This window comes from Canis lupus, chromosome 36, assembly GCF_011100685.1.
Source record: "Canis lupus familiaris isolate Mischka breed German Shepherd chromosome 36, alternate assembly UU_Cfam_GSD_1.0, whole genome shotgun sequence".
NCBI classification, from domain to species: Eukaryota; Metazoa; Chordata; class Mammalia; order Carnivora; family Canidae; genus Canis; species Canis lupus.
Window position 1 is genome coordinate 7601025 of NC_049257.1, and position 14831 is coordinate 7615855.

At 36.2% G+C, this 14831-nt stretch overlaps 1 protein-coding gene across 7 annotated transcripts in view; it reads left to right on the forward strand.

Moving 5' to 3' along the window:
* Positions 1-14831, forward strand: part of SLC4A10 (solute carrier family 4 member 10) — a 285396-nt gene that overhangs the window by 196783 nt on the left and 73782 nt on the right. For all 7 annotated transcript variants that reach the window (XM_038584657.1, XM_038584660.1, XM_038584661.1 and 4 more), the window contains 4 exons: positions 5775-5875; positions 8661-8835; positions 9416-9549; positions 9945-10190. In XM_038584657.1, coding sequence (XP_038440585.1) covers positions 5775-5875; positions 8661-8835; positions 9416-9549; positions 9945-10190 — 656 coding nt within the window. The remainder of the gene's footprint in view (positions 1-5774; positions 5876-8660; positions 8836-9415; positions 9550-9944; positions 10191-14831) is intronic.

Below are 14831 nucleotides of genomic sequence, written 5' to 3' on the forward strand. Positions count from 1 at the left end.
ATAAGCACCAGTTGATTAAAATAAAAACTTTTTAAAAAATCTAAATAAATAAAGTTCTTTTTGATAAGTGTATGTTGTTTATGTAACTAATGTCAAAATTTATTTAATTCTGTCTTGCATTAAATTGGAATATTTACAGGTTCCAGGTGGATCAATATTTTTAAAGATAAAACAGTGAAAAAATTTAAAAAAGGAAAATTCAAAGACATGGCTTGATCATATTATATAGAAAATTCCCATTACTGCTAATCATATTTATGATTGAGAATAATTTTTTAATTATGATTCTTAGGTATTACCTTGGTGTAGACATATGGTATAAAACTTTTAACAATTTTGCCTATAATTTCAATCATTATATAATTGAGAAAGGTAAAAATAAAGATTGCCGCTATTTTGAGGGGTCATTTATTTTTTATTATTTTTTATTTTTTTGAGGGGTCATTCTTTAACTGTAGGCCTGACTGTGTTGAGATTGGTGGCCAAATGTTTGTTAAACCCACTCATTCATATTGCCACCTCTGTTCCTACTGAATATGCCTCCTGAAATCCTCCCAGTTGTCATCTACTCAGCCTTGTCTTGGGCTCTTGTCTCGGTGGAGTACAACCCGTCAGACTCTTCTGCTGTAGTTGACTCAGCCCTGGATGTAGTAGTTTTCCTGGTTAGCCAGAGGTGGGCAAATGAACATGTGTACCATTCAGTTGTGAGTATTTAAAAAGGCAGCTCAATCTCACTATCCATTTAAGAAATATGTACTGATGTTGTTTGTATTTCTGTATTTTCATTCTGAAGTCATTTCATAATTATTGGAGATAATATGATTTCCTTTTCTCGACAATTACAATTTTCTGATTCTATAGCTACAGCCACATAATTTCAGTTGATCTACTACCAAAATAAAAGAAGTTGCTTAAAGAGTAATTTTTAGGGTAACCGGTGGACTTATTCTTGTACTTGTAAACATCTTTGCACTTACAATATTAGAAAAGGCACTATAATGCCTCCTGAAGTAATAAGAAACTGATATTTGGGAAAATTCTATGAAAATATTAATAAATTGAGAGTGAGACTTTCAAAGTCACTTGTTAACACCATTTAGTTTTTTAAACACTAAAGCTTAAGTCAAACATTTTTTAAAACATCTTGCCTTTGAGGAATGATATTTTTGAAGCAAGTTGAGGCCTGGGAGCTCTCTATTTTTAAAATTATTTTTATGAGACTCTTTAAAATCAGGATTAATTATTGGATTCTGAGTATTAAGAGGCAGTAGTAGAAAGAACATTGAATTAGGAATCAAGGCACTTGGGTTCTGCTATGCTTCTTTACAACATTAGTATTTTTTAAATGTATGTTGTAATTGAATAACAGATACTATGAACTATGTTTTATTTCATTAAATGAAGCAAGATAAATTAAAAGATATTAATCACTCTGACTTCATACTCATTCAAATACTATTTTCCCCCATGGGATAATTTCTGTGGTTTTTATATTCTTTTGAAATCTTTTGAAACAGATTTTTTTTTTTTTTTTTTTTTTTTGAGAGAGAGAGAGAGAACACATATGCGTGGAGGTGGGGGCAGAGGGAGAAGGAGATGCTAGGCTCCATCTCACAACCCTGAGATCATGACCTGAGCCAAAAATCAAGAGTCAGATTCTTAACTGACTGAGCCACCCAGGGACCCCATAAATCACAGATCTTTAAACACTTTTTCCTCTCAGTTAAGAGAGGAATAGCTAGTCCCCTCAAATGATAACCTTAAAAATATTCTTTGGAACTTTATACTCGTCATTATGATCACTCCCTTTTGTAGACCCTAAACTTCACTTTTCTCTCATGCCATTTACTCGCTTGTTGAAACCACAACCCTGTGTGAATCCAATTCTTGGTTCTGCATTGATGCAGTTCAGTATAGCTGAAGGAAAAGATAACTACACTGACTGATTTTATTAATTCATGGCCACATACCTCAAGTGGGCCCTTGATGTTGCAAGTTCATCATGCTGTACTCCCCTAGTCCATGAATTCTCTCTAGATGACTATTTCACACGTTTTCTCTCCTCAGATCTTTAGCACATCCTTCCTGACTCTCACGTTCTGATTTTAACTTGCTTCCCACTTTCCTGAGAAATTTGAAATGATCAAAAGAGAACTGCCATAGATTCCTACTACCACGCATATCTGCCTACCAGCATCTGCACCCACACAGTCTGCCTTCCCATGTATTACTGATGATGAATTAGCCAAAGTTAGCATCCTACCTTTGCACCAGATCCCATCTCTTCAAACCTACTCAAAGACATTATGCCACCAGTTTTCCTCTTTCTCTCCTATGTCATCATTTCTTCTGTTCTGAGTTTTTAAATTTTTATTAGCACGCAACATTTTTATTAGCATGCAAACTTCTTAATTTGGAAATCTTAAAAAAAAAAGAACTCTCAACACTACAACTACTATCAGCCACTCACCCATTCCTTTTTTGCCTTCTGCAACCAAATGGCACAGGAATGGCCCTCTGTACCACCTGCTTCCAATTCCTTTTCTCTAAATCTCTCTTAAACTTTTTCCAATAAGGCTTTTGCCCCCATCACTTTACTAATATTACTTACATTCAGGTCACCAAAGATCTCCACAATGCCCAAACCCAATCCAATAGTCAATTCCCAGTCTGCATTTTATTTAGCCAATCAGGGAACAGCCTTGGACAGAGTTATGACTCCTGTTTCCCTGATATATTTTTTGCTCTTTGCTTAGCTCTCAAAACACTACATTCTTTATTTTTCTCCTAGCTCACTTTTCACTCCTCAGTCCCCTATGCTGGTTTCATCTTTTTTTCTCTGATTTCTTTAATTTGAAATGATGCAGGCTCAATCTTCAGCCATCTTCTCTTTTCTACCCACACTCATTCTCTTGGTAATGTCATCCAATCTTAGAGCTTTAAATCCTCTCCCAAATTTATTGTTCACTTTGAACTTTGAGAAGTATTTTTCCAAATTCCTATCCCATGTCTTCACTTGGATGTCTTAAAGATATCTAAAATTTGACATGTCCAAAGTTTGAACTGAATTGCAGATTGTCTCATTTCTGTTCCTATATACATCTTTGCATTTATGTGGGGAAAGGCAATATAGTGCTTCCTGAAGAATACAAAGAAACTCCAATCTTTTTGCAAAGTCTGTTCCATCTGTACCTTCCTATATTGGTAGGTCCTTAATTCCAATCTTACAGGTGATCAGGCCAAAACCACTAATTTTTTATTTATTGTTGGATTTCCATTCTGCCAGGAAATACTCTTGGCGTTGCCTTCAGTATTTATCTAGAATTACACCATTTCTCATTGATGCCACTGCCACCATTCTAGTTCAAGCGACTATCATTTTCCTCCTGGATTATTTAAATAGTTTTTAAACTGATCTCCTTTCTTCTGTCCTTAGCCCCTGTGTTCTCAACATAGCAGCCCGAGTGACTCCAAGTGAGATAATGCTGCCCCTTTCCTCGAAACCCTTTAACACTTTCTCGTTTCACTGAGAATAAAAGCCAAATACTTACAGTGATTTACTAAGCCTATACATTTTGGCTGTTTTTTACCTCTTCAAATGAACTACCATTTTCTTTCTTGCTCACTCCTCTCCAACCATGTTGGCTTCTTTGCTTCCTATTCTTCAGACCCTACAGCCATACTCCTGCCTTGACACTGTCCTATTGACTTTTTCTGCCTGGATAGCCCTCAGTTATTTTTACGACTTATTCCCTCAACTCCCTCACATTTTTCTCAAATGATGCTTTCTCACTGATCCTACCTAACCATTCTGTTTATAATTGTCACTCCTTCCTGCCTCACTACTCAACCCACACCTCAGACCCTCTTTATTCTAAATTTTTTATTTTTACATAGTTTTAATCTTTCTAACACACGATAGAATTAATTTATGTGTTTAATTTGTTTATTTTTTGCATTCCCCATTAGAATGTGAGCTCCATAGTCCTGATTTTTCACTGGTATGTTAGTGGTGAGAACAAGAACCTGACACAAATTGGCTCTCAATAAGTATTTGGTTTTTTTTGTTTGTTTTATTTTAAAAGATTTTATTTATTTATTCATGAGAAACACAGAGAGGAGGGAGAGAGAGAGGCAGAGACACAGGTAGAGGGAGAAGCAGGCTCCATGCAGGGAGCCCGACCTAGGACTCGATCCTGGGTCTCCAGGATCATGCCCTGGGCTGAAGGTGGTGCTAAATCACTGAGCCACCCGGGCTGCCCAATAAGTATTTGTTGATTGAATAAATAGGTTGTATAATTTGAGTAGTCAAATATATACTCAGTCATTGATTTGTTTTAAAATACCAAAATACCTGTGTTTCTGAACAAAAGATATTTCCTGTATTTTCCTCAGAATATTCATCAGTACTGTTCATACATCTTTTTCACATACTTTCCCCCCTTACTATAAGATAACACACCTAGATGAAACAGGTACTTTAGAATGGCAAATATCTTTCATGATTTATTATTTGGCTGGTTGATATATAGCTTTTTCCATTGTAAGGCAATGAGTCAACATAGCCAATAAGGGATAATTACCCAGAAGACCAAATAATATCATTTGCTTTCTGAGATTTGTGGAAGCTAAGAAGTATTTCCTGGATGACTGTTGAGTATTAAAGGTACTAGGCCATTCTTAAAGCCCTTTATGGACATATGATAATTACTTATATGTAAAGGCAGTTCCTCTAGCAGTTGACAGACATCCTCTCTATTATCTTTGAACTTTAGTTTAATGTACCTATTGATGTACTTGGGAAATTGTAAAAAAATCAAGCAATGAACTTTTCTATATTTTGTGCATTTCAAAATCTATTTTTCTCATGTTTTAAACCTGTGCCATTTTACCTAAATGTCCCATTGTATATGAGATCATTTGATAATGATTACACTATTTTGGAATGGCAGTCAAGTGAAAATTTTAATTGCACCACTTTAAAATGTTTTATGATCTTTTTAAGCCCTTTTGAACACATTGGCATGCTCTAAGATAACTGATTTTTAAAAATCTCCATCACCGACAAAAGTGGGTGGGTAAGACAGCACTTACATAAGCCTCAGTTAATTTTTCAATGGTTCACGTAGAAGTTGCCTTTTGTAAAAATCTTTTGAATCTCTTTGTGTCAGAAAAAAACCTATTGTAAATTATTTCATGGGTAGGAAGATATCAGCCAGAATAAAAGAGGGAACACCCTTAAAAATAGCTAACAGTAATAGTTTAAGTTTATTGAAGAGTTGAACCATGCCAGGCATATGGCACCGCCATACCTAGTGCCTCCTCACTCCAACCTACTCAGCCTTCATCTCTCTCTGTCCCCTTCCTTTCCTTCATTTGTCTTCATACTTCTATCTCAATTTGACATTAGAGATTTGTTGTTTGGCTCCACTAAGAATGCTTTTTCTTGCTCACCTTTGCCTCTCTAGCATCCATAACAGTGTCTGGCACACAAGGCACTCAATGAAGATTAGTTGAACGAATGAGCACATGTTCATCACTTTATTTAATTTTCTCAATCACACTGGTGTAGATGTCGTTATTATAAATAGTAAATGGAGGAGGGAATTGAACCTTTAGGAGGCTAGATAACTTGCTAGAGGTCATGCAGCAAATGAGTAACAGAGCCTGGGTTCTTAGCCACTCTGCATTTTGCCTCAAGGGAAAAAAATTTGTTTTTGTTATTTACAACTAGCACCTGAAATTAAAAAACAAAAACAAAAAACTTCCTGCAGGAGAAGAGGAAGATTCCTGCTGTACCAAATGGAACAGCAGCTCATGGGGAAGCAGAACCCCACGGAGGACATAGTGGACCTGAACTCCAGCGAACTGGAAGGTTAGTGAAACGCACTTGTATGGGACTTAAAGGCCAAGTGAGAGACCATTCTTTGTGTCAAGAATTGCTGTTTTGAGATGTAATTTTTTTTATACTTTGAATACCTGTTAATGAATACCTATTCATTTGAGTACCTATTTATTTGAATACCTAGTACTTGAACACCTATTTAATTCTAGTTAATTTGATTTCCTAGTATTTACTAATGATTTTTGTTACTATTAAACCAGAACAGTGGATACACCATTCCATTTTATCTTACCTAGTCTTTCATTTTGCTGTGCATAAAATGAATTCACAGATTCTTAGAATGAATAAGAAAACTGTCAGTTGCCCCTTCTAAAAGAGCCTGTTGAAAGCTTCAAGTTCAAGATGGAAATAAAAATAAATACCATGAACTCAGTCTTATAGACCCTATCTCATTACATGCAAGTAGGATGTATATAATAGTATTTTTTATTTTCATGGTTGTAATTTGAAAGAGCTATATGATTTATTTTTCTAATCACACATCTTTGAAGAGATGAAAGCTTCAATTTATTTCTTAAAATGGTTCTTTATCGTTTTTTGACAGCTTGTCTCTCTCCAAGCAATGTGTGAGCAGAAAATCAGAAAACCTTGGGAGGGTCTGTCTTCAGGGAATATGTGCACACAGCCTCCATTAAAATTGAAGGCAATGGCAAAGGCTTTGCAGGATTGGTACCCCTCCTCTCAAGGCCATTTCCTGGACTGCTTTCACTGTGTCCTCTAAACCGACTTTCTAGTTTCTGATAACTCTGTGCATTGTAATTCTCCTCTGTTCTTTCCCTTTATCTATGTTTTGTCTCTGAGGAAATGTCCTTGAATGTCTTCCTCGGGCTCCATACATAATTTGAGATGATTCAAATAGTTTTTTCCTTTTCCCTTTACTGGAAGCGTGGTTACTCCTTCTGTTTGCTTTCATATGCTGTCTTTTTATTTTTGGTGGCTCTTTTTTTTTTCTCTCTTTCTCTCCCTCTCAGGTGTAACATGCCACATAGCTTAGATTTTTTTCGAAGTTCACTTTTCCTTACTGCTTCCTAAATCCTCCCAGGTCACCAATATCCGGTATCTTCGCTTCTCCAGAGTTCTTCCACAGATTCTGTTGCTGACATGACTTGAAGTATCCATTACTCATCTGCTCTCCTGGAGTTGCTGGTGTACATCTGGGCTGCTCTTGCACTGTTCTCTGCAATGACCTCCCACTTCCGGATTTAGATTTTTGCTGCTAAAAGCACGTTTATTACACAGTAATATAATAGCTACTTAGACTAATGTATGCCCTAATAAGTAATTAATTAAAAAACAATGGTCTAATAGAAAGGACTATCAAACCTATAAATATTAACTACTATGTAATAGTTCATAACCACCTCAAAATATTTGGGGGATTAGATGGGATATAAATTACAAATGAATGAATAATTAGTAGATTACATTTATTTTGAATTGTGACTTTGATAAGTTAACAAATCATTCAGAAAAATGATCCTCCCCAAATAAAAACTATGTAAATATTTATCAGACACAAGTAGGGGAACCTAAGATGATCTTTGTTTGTGTGAGTTTCACAGGTTCACTATAAGCTCCTTTGAGTTTAAATGTCGTCTTTTCAATTGGAATTTCATCCTATTCAGTTTCTCCTACTCCATATCTTTCTGATGGAAGCAATCACTAGTAAAACATAGTGATTGTATCACTTACATACTAGTTAAGATACTTACTAACATGTTACTATTGGGTCTATTTCAGATCAGGGGAATTAAAAATGATAGTCAAAATGAAGAGATACATTTTCAAGGCATACCAGAATGTTTCTCAATAGAACAATAATTTGCAAGACAATTCTTAGCTTGCCAGTGAATATTTCTATCTAGAAAATAAATAACAAAAGTTAATATTTTTGCATAATAATAATTCAAATATATTCAGCATACTGGCAGTGTATTGGAAATAATAGGATTTTTAAATTCCCTGCAGGAACTTAATCATAGTCTTAATTCATTTTAATATGACATCTTTATTCCATGGAGCACAAAGAGCTCTTAGTAGCCAAGTGTTAAATCCACATATTATTATCAAATGTTCAAAAACGAATACCTGTTCATTACTCTCCTTCCACTTATGGAGGCACTCTGTCTTTACTAGGTGTTACCGTCATCCTTAAGGCCATTTAGAAGCATGTTTGAAACAATACCTGGTGAGGAATATCTTGGCAGAGAAAGTAGGTAACTGGAGCCATGGTTAAACACTACTTCTTCTCTCCAGGGTAATATTCACTCACTATTGGAGAATACAAAAGCCAATTTACCCTCCCAACCTTCACTTTCTGCTACACTAAATGAAGTGTAAACAATTAGAAAATATTACCAGTGATTGAGGGTAGCAGGCCTGAGTTTAGGAAGAATAGATGGGTATAGAAATGGCACAGAGATTAGAGTAATCCTTAAATCTCATTTTTTGAATTTTGATTGAGGAAGCACTCTGAACCTTGTTTGAGAGAATCTGGTTTTTGTTTTGTTTTGTTTTTGTTTTTGTTTTTGTTTTGGTTGCTGGCACAATATTTGGTTAGGGATTGAAGTAACATAGTGGTACAAAGCCATCTCTGTAGATCATGATAATAAAATGTAGCAGGTTAAAATGGGTCTCATCTCTGCTGATGGAAAACGTATACTGTGACCTGGCAACAAAGTAAATGAGGATTTTGATTTGTGTGGGTTTTTTTTATATTTGGATTTCACTTTTGTGTTTCTCCCCCCTGTCTTAGGATTTTTGGGGGACTTATTTTAGATATCAAAAGAAAAGCTCCATACTTCTGGAGTGACTTCAGAGATGCTTTCAGCCTGCAGTGCTTAGCATCTTTTCTGTTTCTCTACTGCGCGTGTATGTCTCCTGTCATCACATTTGGAGGACTGCTGGGAGAAGCAACTGAAGGTCGTATAGTATGTATTGTGTTTTTCTTAGAATTCTAAACCTCAATCAGTTTTTAATATTCATGGTTAGACAAGTATCCATTTACATATTTATTCTGTTATTAGGAGAGATTTGATGTGTGGTCTTACCGGTACACTTCATATGAGTTTCCTGGATGGCTAGTAGAACTAGTAGTCTGGGAGTGGAATATCTCAGAAGTTAATTCTTGGTCTTACACAAGGTTCTAGTCTCATCCCTGATCCTCAAGGCTTGGCTAGCTTTTTGCTCTGGTTCTCACCTCACAAGGAGTCCCTTTCCTATTTATACAGGCCATGCTTCTGTCTTGACACTTACCATAAATACATGTAAACTCTTAGTAGACAAGAGAAAAGCAAGATAAGGAATATGGAGAGGACATATCCGCACTGAGTATCAATCCTATCCTGCTGACTGCTTGTCCCCGCCTCTTACCCTACATCCTGCCCAAGGTCACTAGGCTTTTCATGGCAAAGGAGAAAGAATATACTCATGTATTTTAAACATTTTCTCCCTAGTTATAATGGTTGCCTGTGCAGCTTAGATAATGGACTTATTTATATCTCTACACAGAGTGCAATCGAATCCCTCTTTGGAGCATCTATGACTGGGATAGCCTATTCTCTCTTTGGTGGACAGCCTCTTACCATATTAGGCAGTACAGGACCAGTTTTGGTGTTTGAAAAGATTTTGTTTAAATTTTGCAAGTAAGTGTTAAATACTTTTGGCCCTTAGCCCCTTCCTATTTCTCCACTGTATTTATACTTCTCCCAACATCACATTTGGGGGTCTGCTGGGAGAGGTAGAAGTGGCTGATTCAATTCAGTTTGCCATTTTTGTCTTTCCATGGAAATAAAGAAAAAGTGAAAGATTTGTGTGATTTGTTATGTAAAATTTATAAAAAATGATATTCTGTTCTACACAGAGAAACTCCTTTTAGTTTTGTCCCCTTAGACGTTCCCTTTAGACAGTCTTGAATTTAGATACTCATGGAATGTGAAGCTTATTTACTTTCACTTCCTGAATTAGACTTCTTTCCATCTATTTGAAATGGTGGCAAGCTGCTAAATGACCTTATTTCTACTTCTTTTCCTCCTTCTAGAGAATATGGGCTATCATACCTCTCTCTAAGAGCTAGCATTGGACTTTGGACTGCTACTCTGTGTATCATACTAGTGGCCACTGATGCAAGCTCCCTTGTCTGCTACATCACCCGGTTTACTGAAGAAGCTTTTGCTTCTCTTATTTGCATCATTTTCATTTATGAGGCCCTGGAGAAGTTGTTTGAACTCAGTGAAGCATATCCAATCAACATGCATAATGATTTGGAACTGCTGACACAATACTCGTAAGTAACATTTTCCCTGTTGGCCATGAGGCTTTATCTCTTTACAAAATTACTATTGTTTTTAGAAATATGAGAAAGTTACCCTGCAGATAATGTGACTTAAACTGATTCATGATCCAAATCCTTGACCAGATTCTCAGAGTTGAACAGGATTTTAAAAGTCATCTCAGCAGCTACTCATCTGATACTCAGGTTCTCATTATAAAAACAAAAACAAAACTCACTGAAGTTAAATGTAATTTTGCTTTCAGATCTTACAGCATTTCTGATGGAGGTACTCAGGCTTTTCCTGTTGAAGGTGATATTACAGTTTAGGGTTAAAGATGGGACTGTACCTACTGCCCTTTCTAGTTTTAGTTTGGAATTTCTCTAAGGCTATGTTTGTGGAGTAGGTGTGGACAGTATATCGCTCCTTCCTTTGATTTGATTCTAGGATTTTTTGGTCACATTTATATATACATTTTTGTGCAGCAAATATTTGAAGCAATATGTTCTTTACAAGGCAGTTAAGCCATCAACATTCTTATAAACTGCTTAGATATGGCCTACAATCCCTTGAAGATTTATTACCTTTATTTACTAGTAGAAGATAGTAGAATTGTTGAAATTAGGCCAAAATAGTATAATGTTAGAATTTTGTTAAGAATGATGTAGTGATAGTGTTGAAAATAGCATGATATTTAGTACTTCTGCTTTTTTGTGGTCATCAGAGACATCAGTATACATCAGTATTCTTCCGTTTCAGGCAAGAAAAATTGGAATGAAAATATAAAATAACTTCCCCAAAAAGCAAATAGTGAGGGTGTTGTCAACAGGACTCAGAAGTGGATGAAGGCGCTGTCAGGGACGCTCAGGAAGCAGACAAATAAGAAAAGCAGTTTGATCAGTTTGAGGGATAACCCTTTCAATTCTCTTTAGAGAGCAGTGTCACCTAATTTGGATATCCTTGCTGGGATATATGTTTATCTGCTTGGATTTTTCAAACTTATTACATGCCGGATACTATACTAGAGGCACGAATAATACTTTGTCCTCAGTGAGCTTCCAGTTTAGTAGGAAATGTAGACAAATAGACAACACAATGAAGTAAGTGCTGTGTGAAGAGATTGGTACAGAATGCAATGGTACCACATCAGACAAACACCCAACCTGGATTTTGGGTTCATAGAGGCCTTCCTGGAGGAAGTGACATAGAAGACCAAACAAAATATTAGTAGGAGTTAGGAAGGTGCTGAGGAACGCGGTAGGTGAGGAGTCCAGATGGAAGGAATGGTCTGGATGCAAGAAATGCATGAATGCTTTGAAATATTTGTTGAAAGTCATATAGGTAGTGATAAAACAAGAAACTAGATTCAGGTTTTATGATTTTGATGCAATTGTTCAGTACACCGATGAATACAAACAAGCTCTCCAAAAGAAACAATATAGAACAGGTACAACAGGTAAAAGCAGAACTATTCCGTTTGAAGTGGTGGGGACACACCATCTGTCCACCCTTCCTATTGTTCTGAACCCTCAGTGGTCACTTCTAAGGTACTTCAGACTGAGGAAAACCATTTTAATATCTCCCAGTTTAAAAAGGGAAAAGATCAGAGAAGCAAAGACTCTGCCCTGGATAATGGTCATAACTTGAAGGTAGAAGAAAAAAATAAGACAGAAGAAGCAGAAAAAGAAAAAAACCTGGATAATGTCAGGTTGTAAAAGGCAAGGGACAAGGCTATGCCAAGAGACAGTTAGAAGACAGTGGTGCAGAGATCCAACAGACTGAGGGAGAGAGATAATCATTAGCTTAAGAAACAGTGTTGGGTAGGGAGGGGAGACAGAGCTAAAAGCTAGTTTGCAAAAGATGGAGAAGGGGGTAGGCAGGGGTCATGAAATGGAGAAAGTATGCATTGGCCATTTTGGTGTCAAAGAAACTGCCAAACAGGGCCTGCTGGAGAGGGCAGTGAGGTCCCGAGAATGGTCATTTGTGACGGAGCAGAGCTATGTGTGATCGGAAACGAGGACACCGAGGCAGATGAAAGAAAGAGATTAGAGATGATGGTGAGAGAGTAGATAAATGTGGGATTGCAACCTTCCCAAAAGTGATGAGATCAAGACAAATTGTGGGGTTCAGTAAGACAAATGCTCAGAGGATAATTGGTGAGCAAAAATAGCCTTGTTTGTCCATGATTCCTGCTTTTCAGAGCAATCAAGAGGAGGAGAGTTGCATGGGTCCTGACTTCCTCAGTGTTTCCATCTCTTTTTTTTCTCTAAAAACAGATTCCTTCAAGCTTAAGTTCAAGTTCTGCTTTATCACAGTGTAGGCATCCAAAACCTAATCATCTGAAGGCAGAGCGGGAATGTGTGCTGATCACTGTGTTCCATTGCCCAAGTGCTCTTCTCAGCCACAATTAGGAAAGATGGTTCATCCTGCTGAGTGCTCAGGTTTTAGTATCGTTTGGTGCTGAAATGGGTATAAGAGAAACAGGGAGGTTGACAGTCTCCCTGAGAAATGTGCTGACCAGGTATCTTTACTGTACCATCTTCACTTTGCTTTTCACACCGTGATTCCCTGGCCCTCAGTACCACTCACATTGTGTGCATGAATCTGATCAGTAGTGACATTTGCTGGTCTTTGGAGAAGCAAAACCAATATTTTGGTATGCACATAATGCATATATTTATCAATGTACTTTTAGTCACGTGAATTTAAAAAAGTAAGTAAAATTATTGCTAACAATAATGGCTAATGCATTGTATAATCTCATACTTGTGCCGAAAGCATTTTCTGTTTCATGGATTCCGTACAGCACGTTTGGTCATTTTCTTGTTCTTGCCACTGTGACCTTTTCACACTAATCAGTTTGTAGTGTCATACTCATGCTCACCTAAATTTTCTACTGATGTTGCTGGCCTCATGCTTTCACAGTTTTTAAGAGAAAAATTCTTAGAAAATGTCATAGCTAGGATGCAGTATATCTGAGATTGCAATCTTTGCAAAATTAATACACCCATGCTCTCACATAGTTTGTTTAGGTGTAAGATATTGAAGAAGGCATCACATTTAGGATCTGCATTTCAGATATTCTTTATGCTTGAGCGTCCTATATTCAAATTTTCTTAAATTCATAGTTTTATCAACCATTAACACAATGTCTTTGATTTTTTAAAAAACTTTCCTAGTTTTCCTGGCATCTTAACCTTGTAATGTGGTAATATGTAGACCTTATATTTGAAGCTATAAGCTTTCTTTTCATTGTGCCAAGAGCAAGTGTCAAGATAATCAATTTAGTTTCAAGAATATATACATTACACCAGATGATCAAGTGGAATATGTCAAGTTAGCAATAAGTAATGAGTTTGTGGAAATAACTGTTTCTAGGTTGCTTTGATTTTAAGAAATGGCAAAAATAGAATAAAACATTCAGCTTATGTAAGATGGATTGTTCCTTCAATATATAATAATAATCTAAGCTCTCAAAGATGGTTAGCAAAAGAAAGAGTGGGATGGTATTCTTTGTAGTTGGTTGGGTCAAAGCAAAGAGCAAGGTCTATTACTCTAATTTCTAATATACTAGCACACTAGGGTTAAATAATATCCAGCAATTACCAAGCCATTAGGATGAGTGATTTACTACTAGGGTATAGGAGGATTTTTGTTTGGTTGGTTTTGGTTTTTTCCCTATCTCTTTGTTGTTTTTTCCAACTCCCAGCTCTCCAGATAAACCAAGACTGTTCTGGATAAATGTTATTTATTGACTGACGTTATACTCATAGAAGAATATTATTTTTCTTATCTCTTCAACTAGATTTGAGTCTCCTTCAAAGTAGAAAACATGTAATAATTTTATCCCTCTAGTCCCAGCATAATACCATAACTGTAGTAAGTGATACATATTGATTAACTGAACATGCTGTAAAAGAATTGACATTACTTGGACAATCTTGTTTGACACGTAAAGACAACTGTGCTCTTTTACAGTGTCTATAACATGACTCTTAAAGGTTTCATCCAAAAATTTTTAATTGACTTGAGGTGTTATGAAAATCTTAATGTGGGACAAGATGTACAAATCTGGATCCATAAAATTAGTTTTGATGGAAGATTTAGATAGGGTGCCTAATATGGTGGATAAGTCATGTGGAAGAATGAGAAACAGGATTGCAACCTATAGCAGAGATTGAAAAGTTTCTCAGAGATGTAGAGAGAAAGAAGATGGAAGGGAAATTCTAACAGCTTATTAATTTAGTATTCACTAGTCAAAAAATAAAGATTAAAACTCAGATTTAGAGAAACCTCTGCACTACAACTTTTTTAAATCAGATTTTTACTACCTATACACTCAACGAACTTAATCAGATTTCTTGCAACATGAGTTTATAATTATATCTTTATGTATTTATTTGTGTAAGGTATGTGTAACCCCACTAGGTTAGTCTCTGTAATGCTAGGTCCATGACTACTAGGCACACTTTTGAACCCACTGTCCTAGCAGAGTGCTTGGCATGTGTCACAAAATAGGCATGTTCATATTTTTACATTTCTGGAAATAGCCCTTACGATTGATACACACATTTAATAGAGTTTTTTCTCCTTTAAAAAGCTGATAGGTTATCTGACATCTTAAAGTCAAATAAATATAATTGTAAGCACTCAAT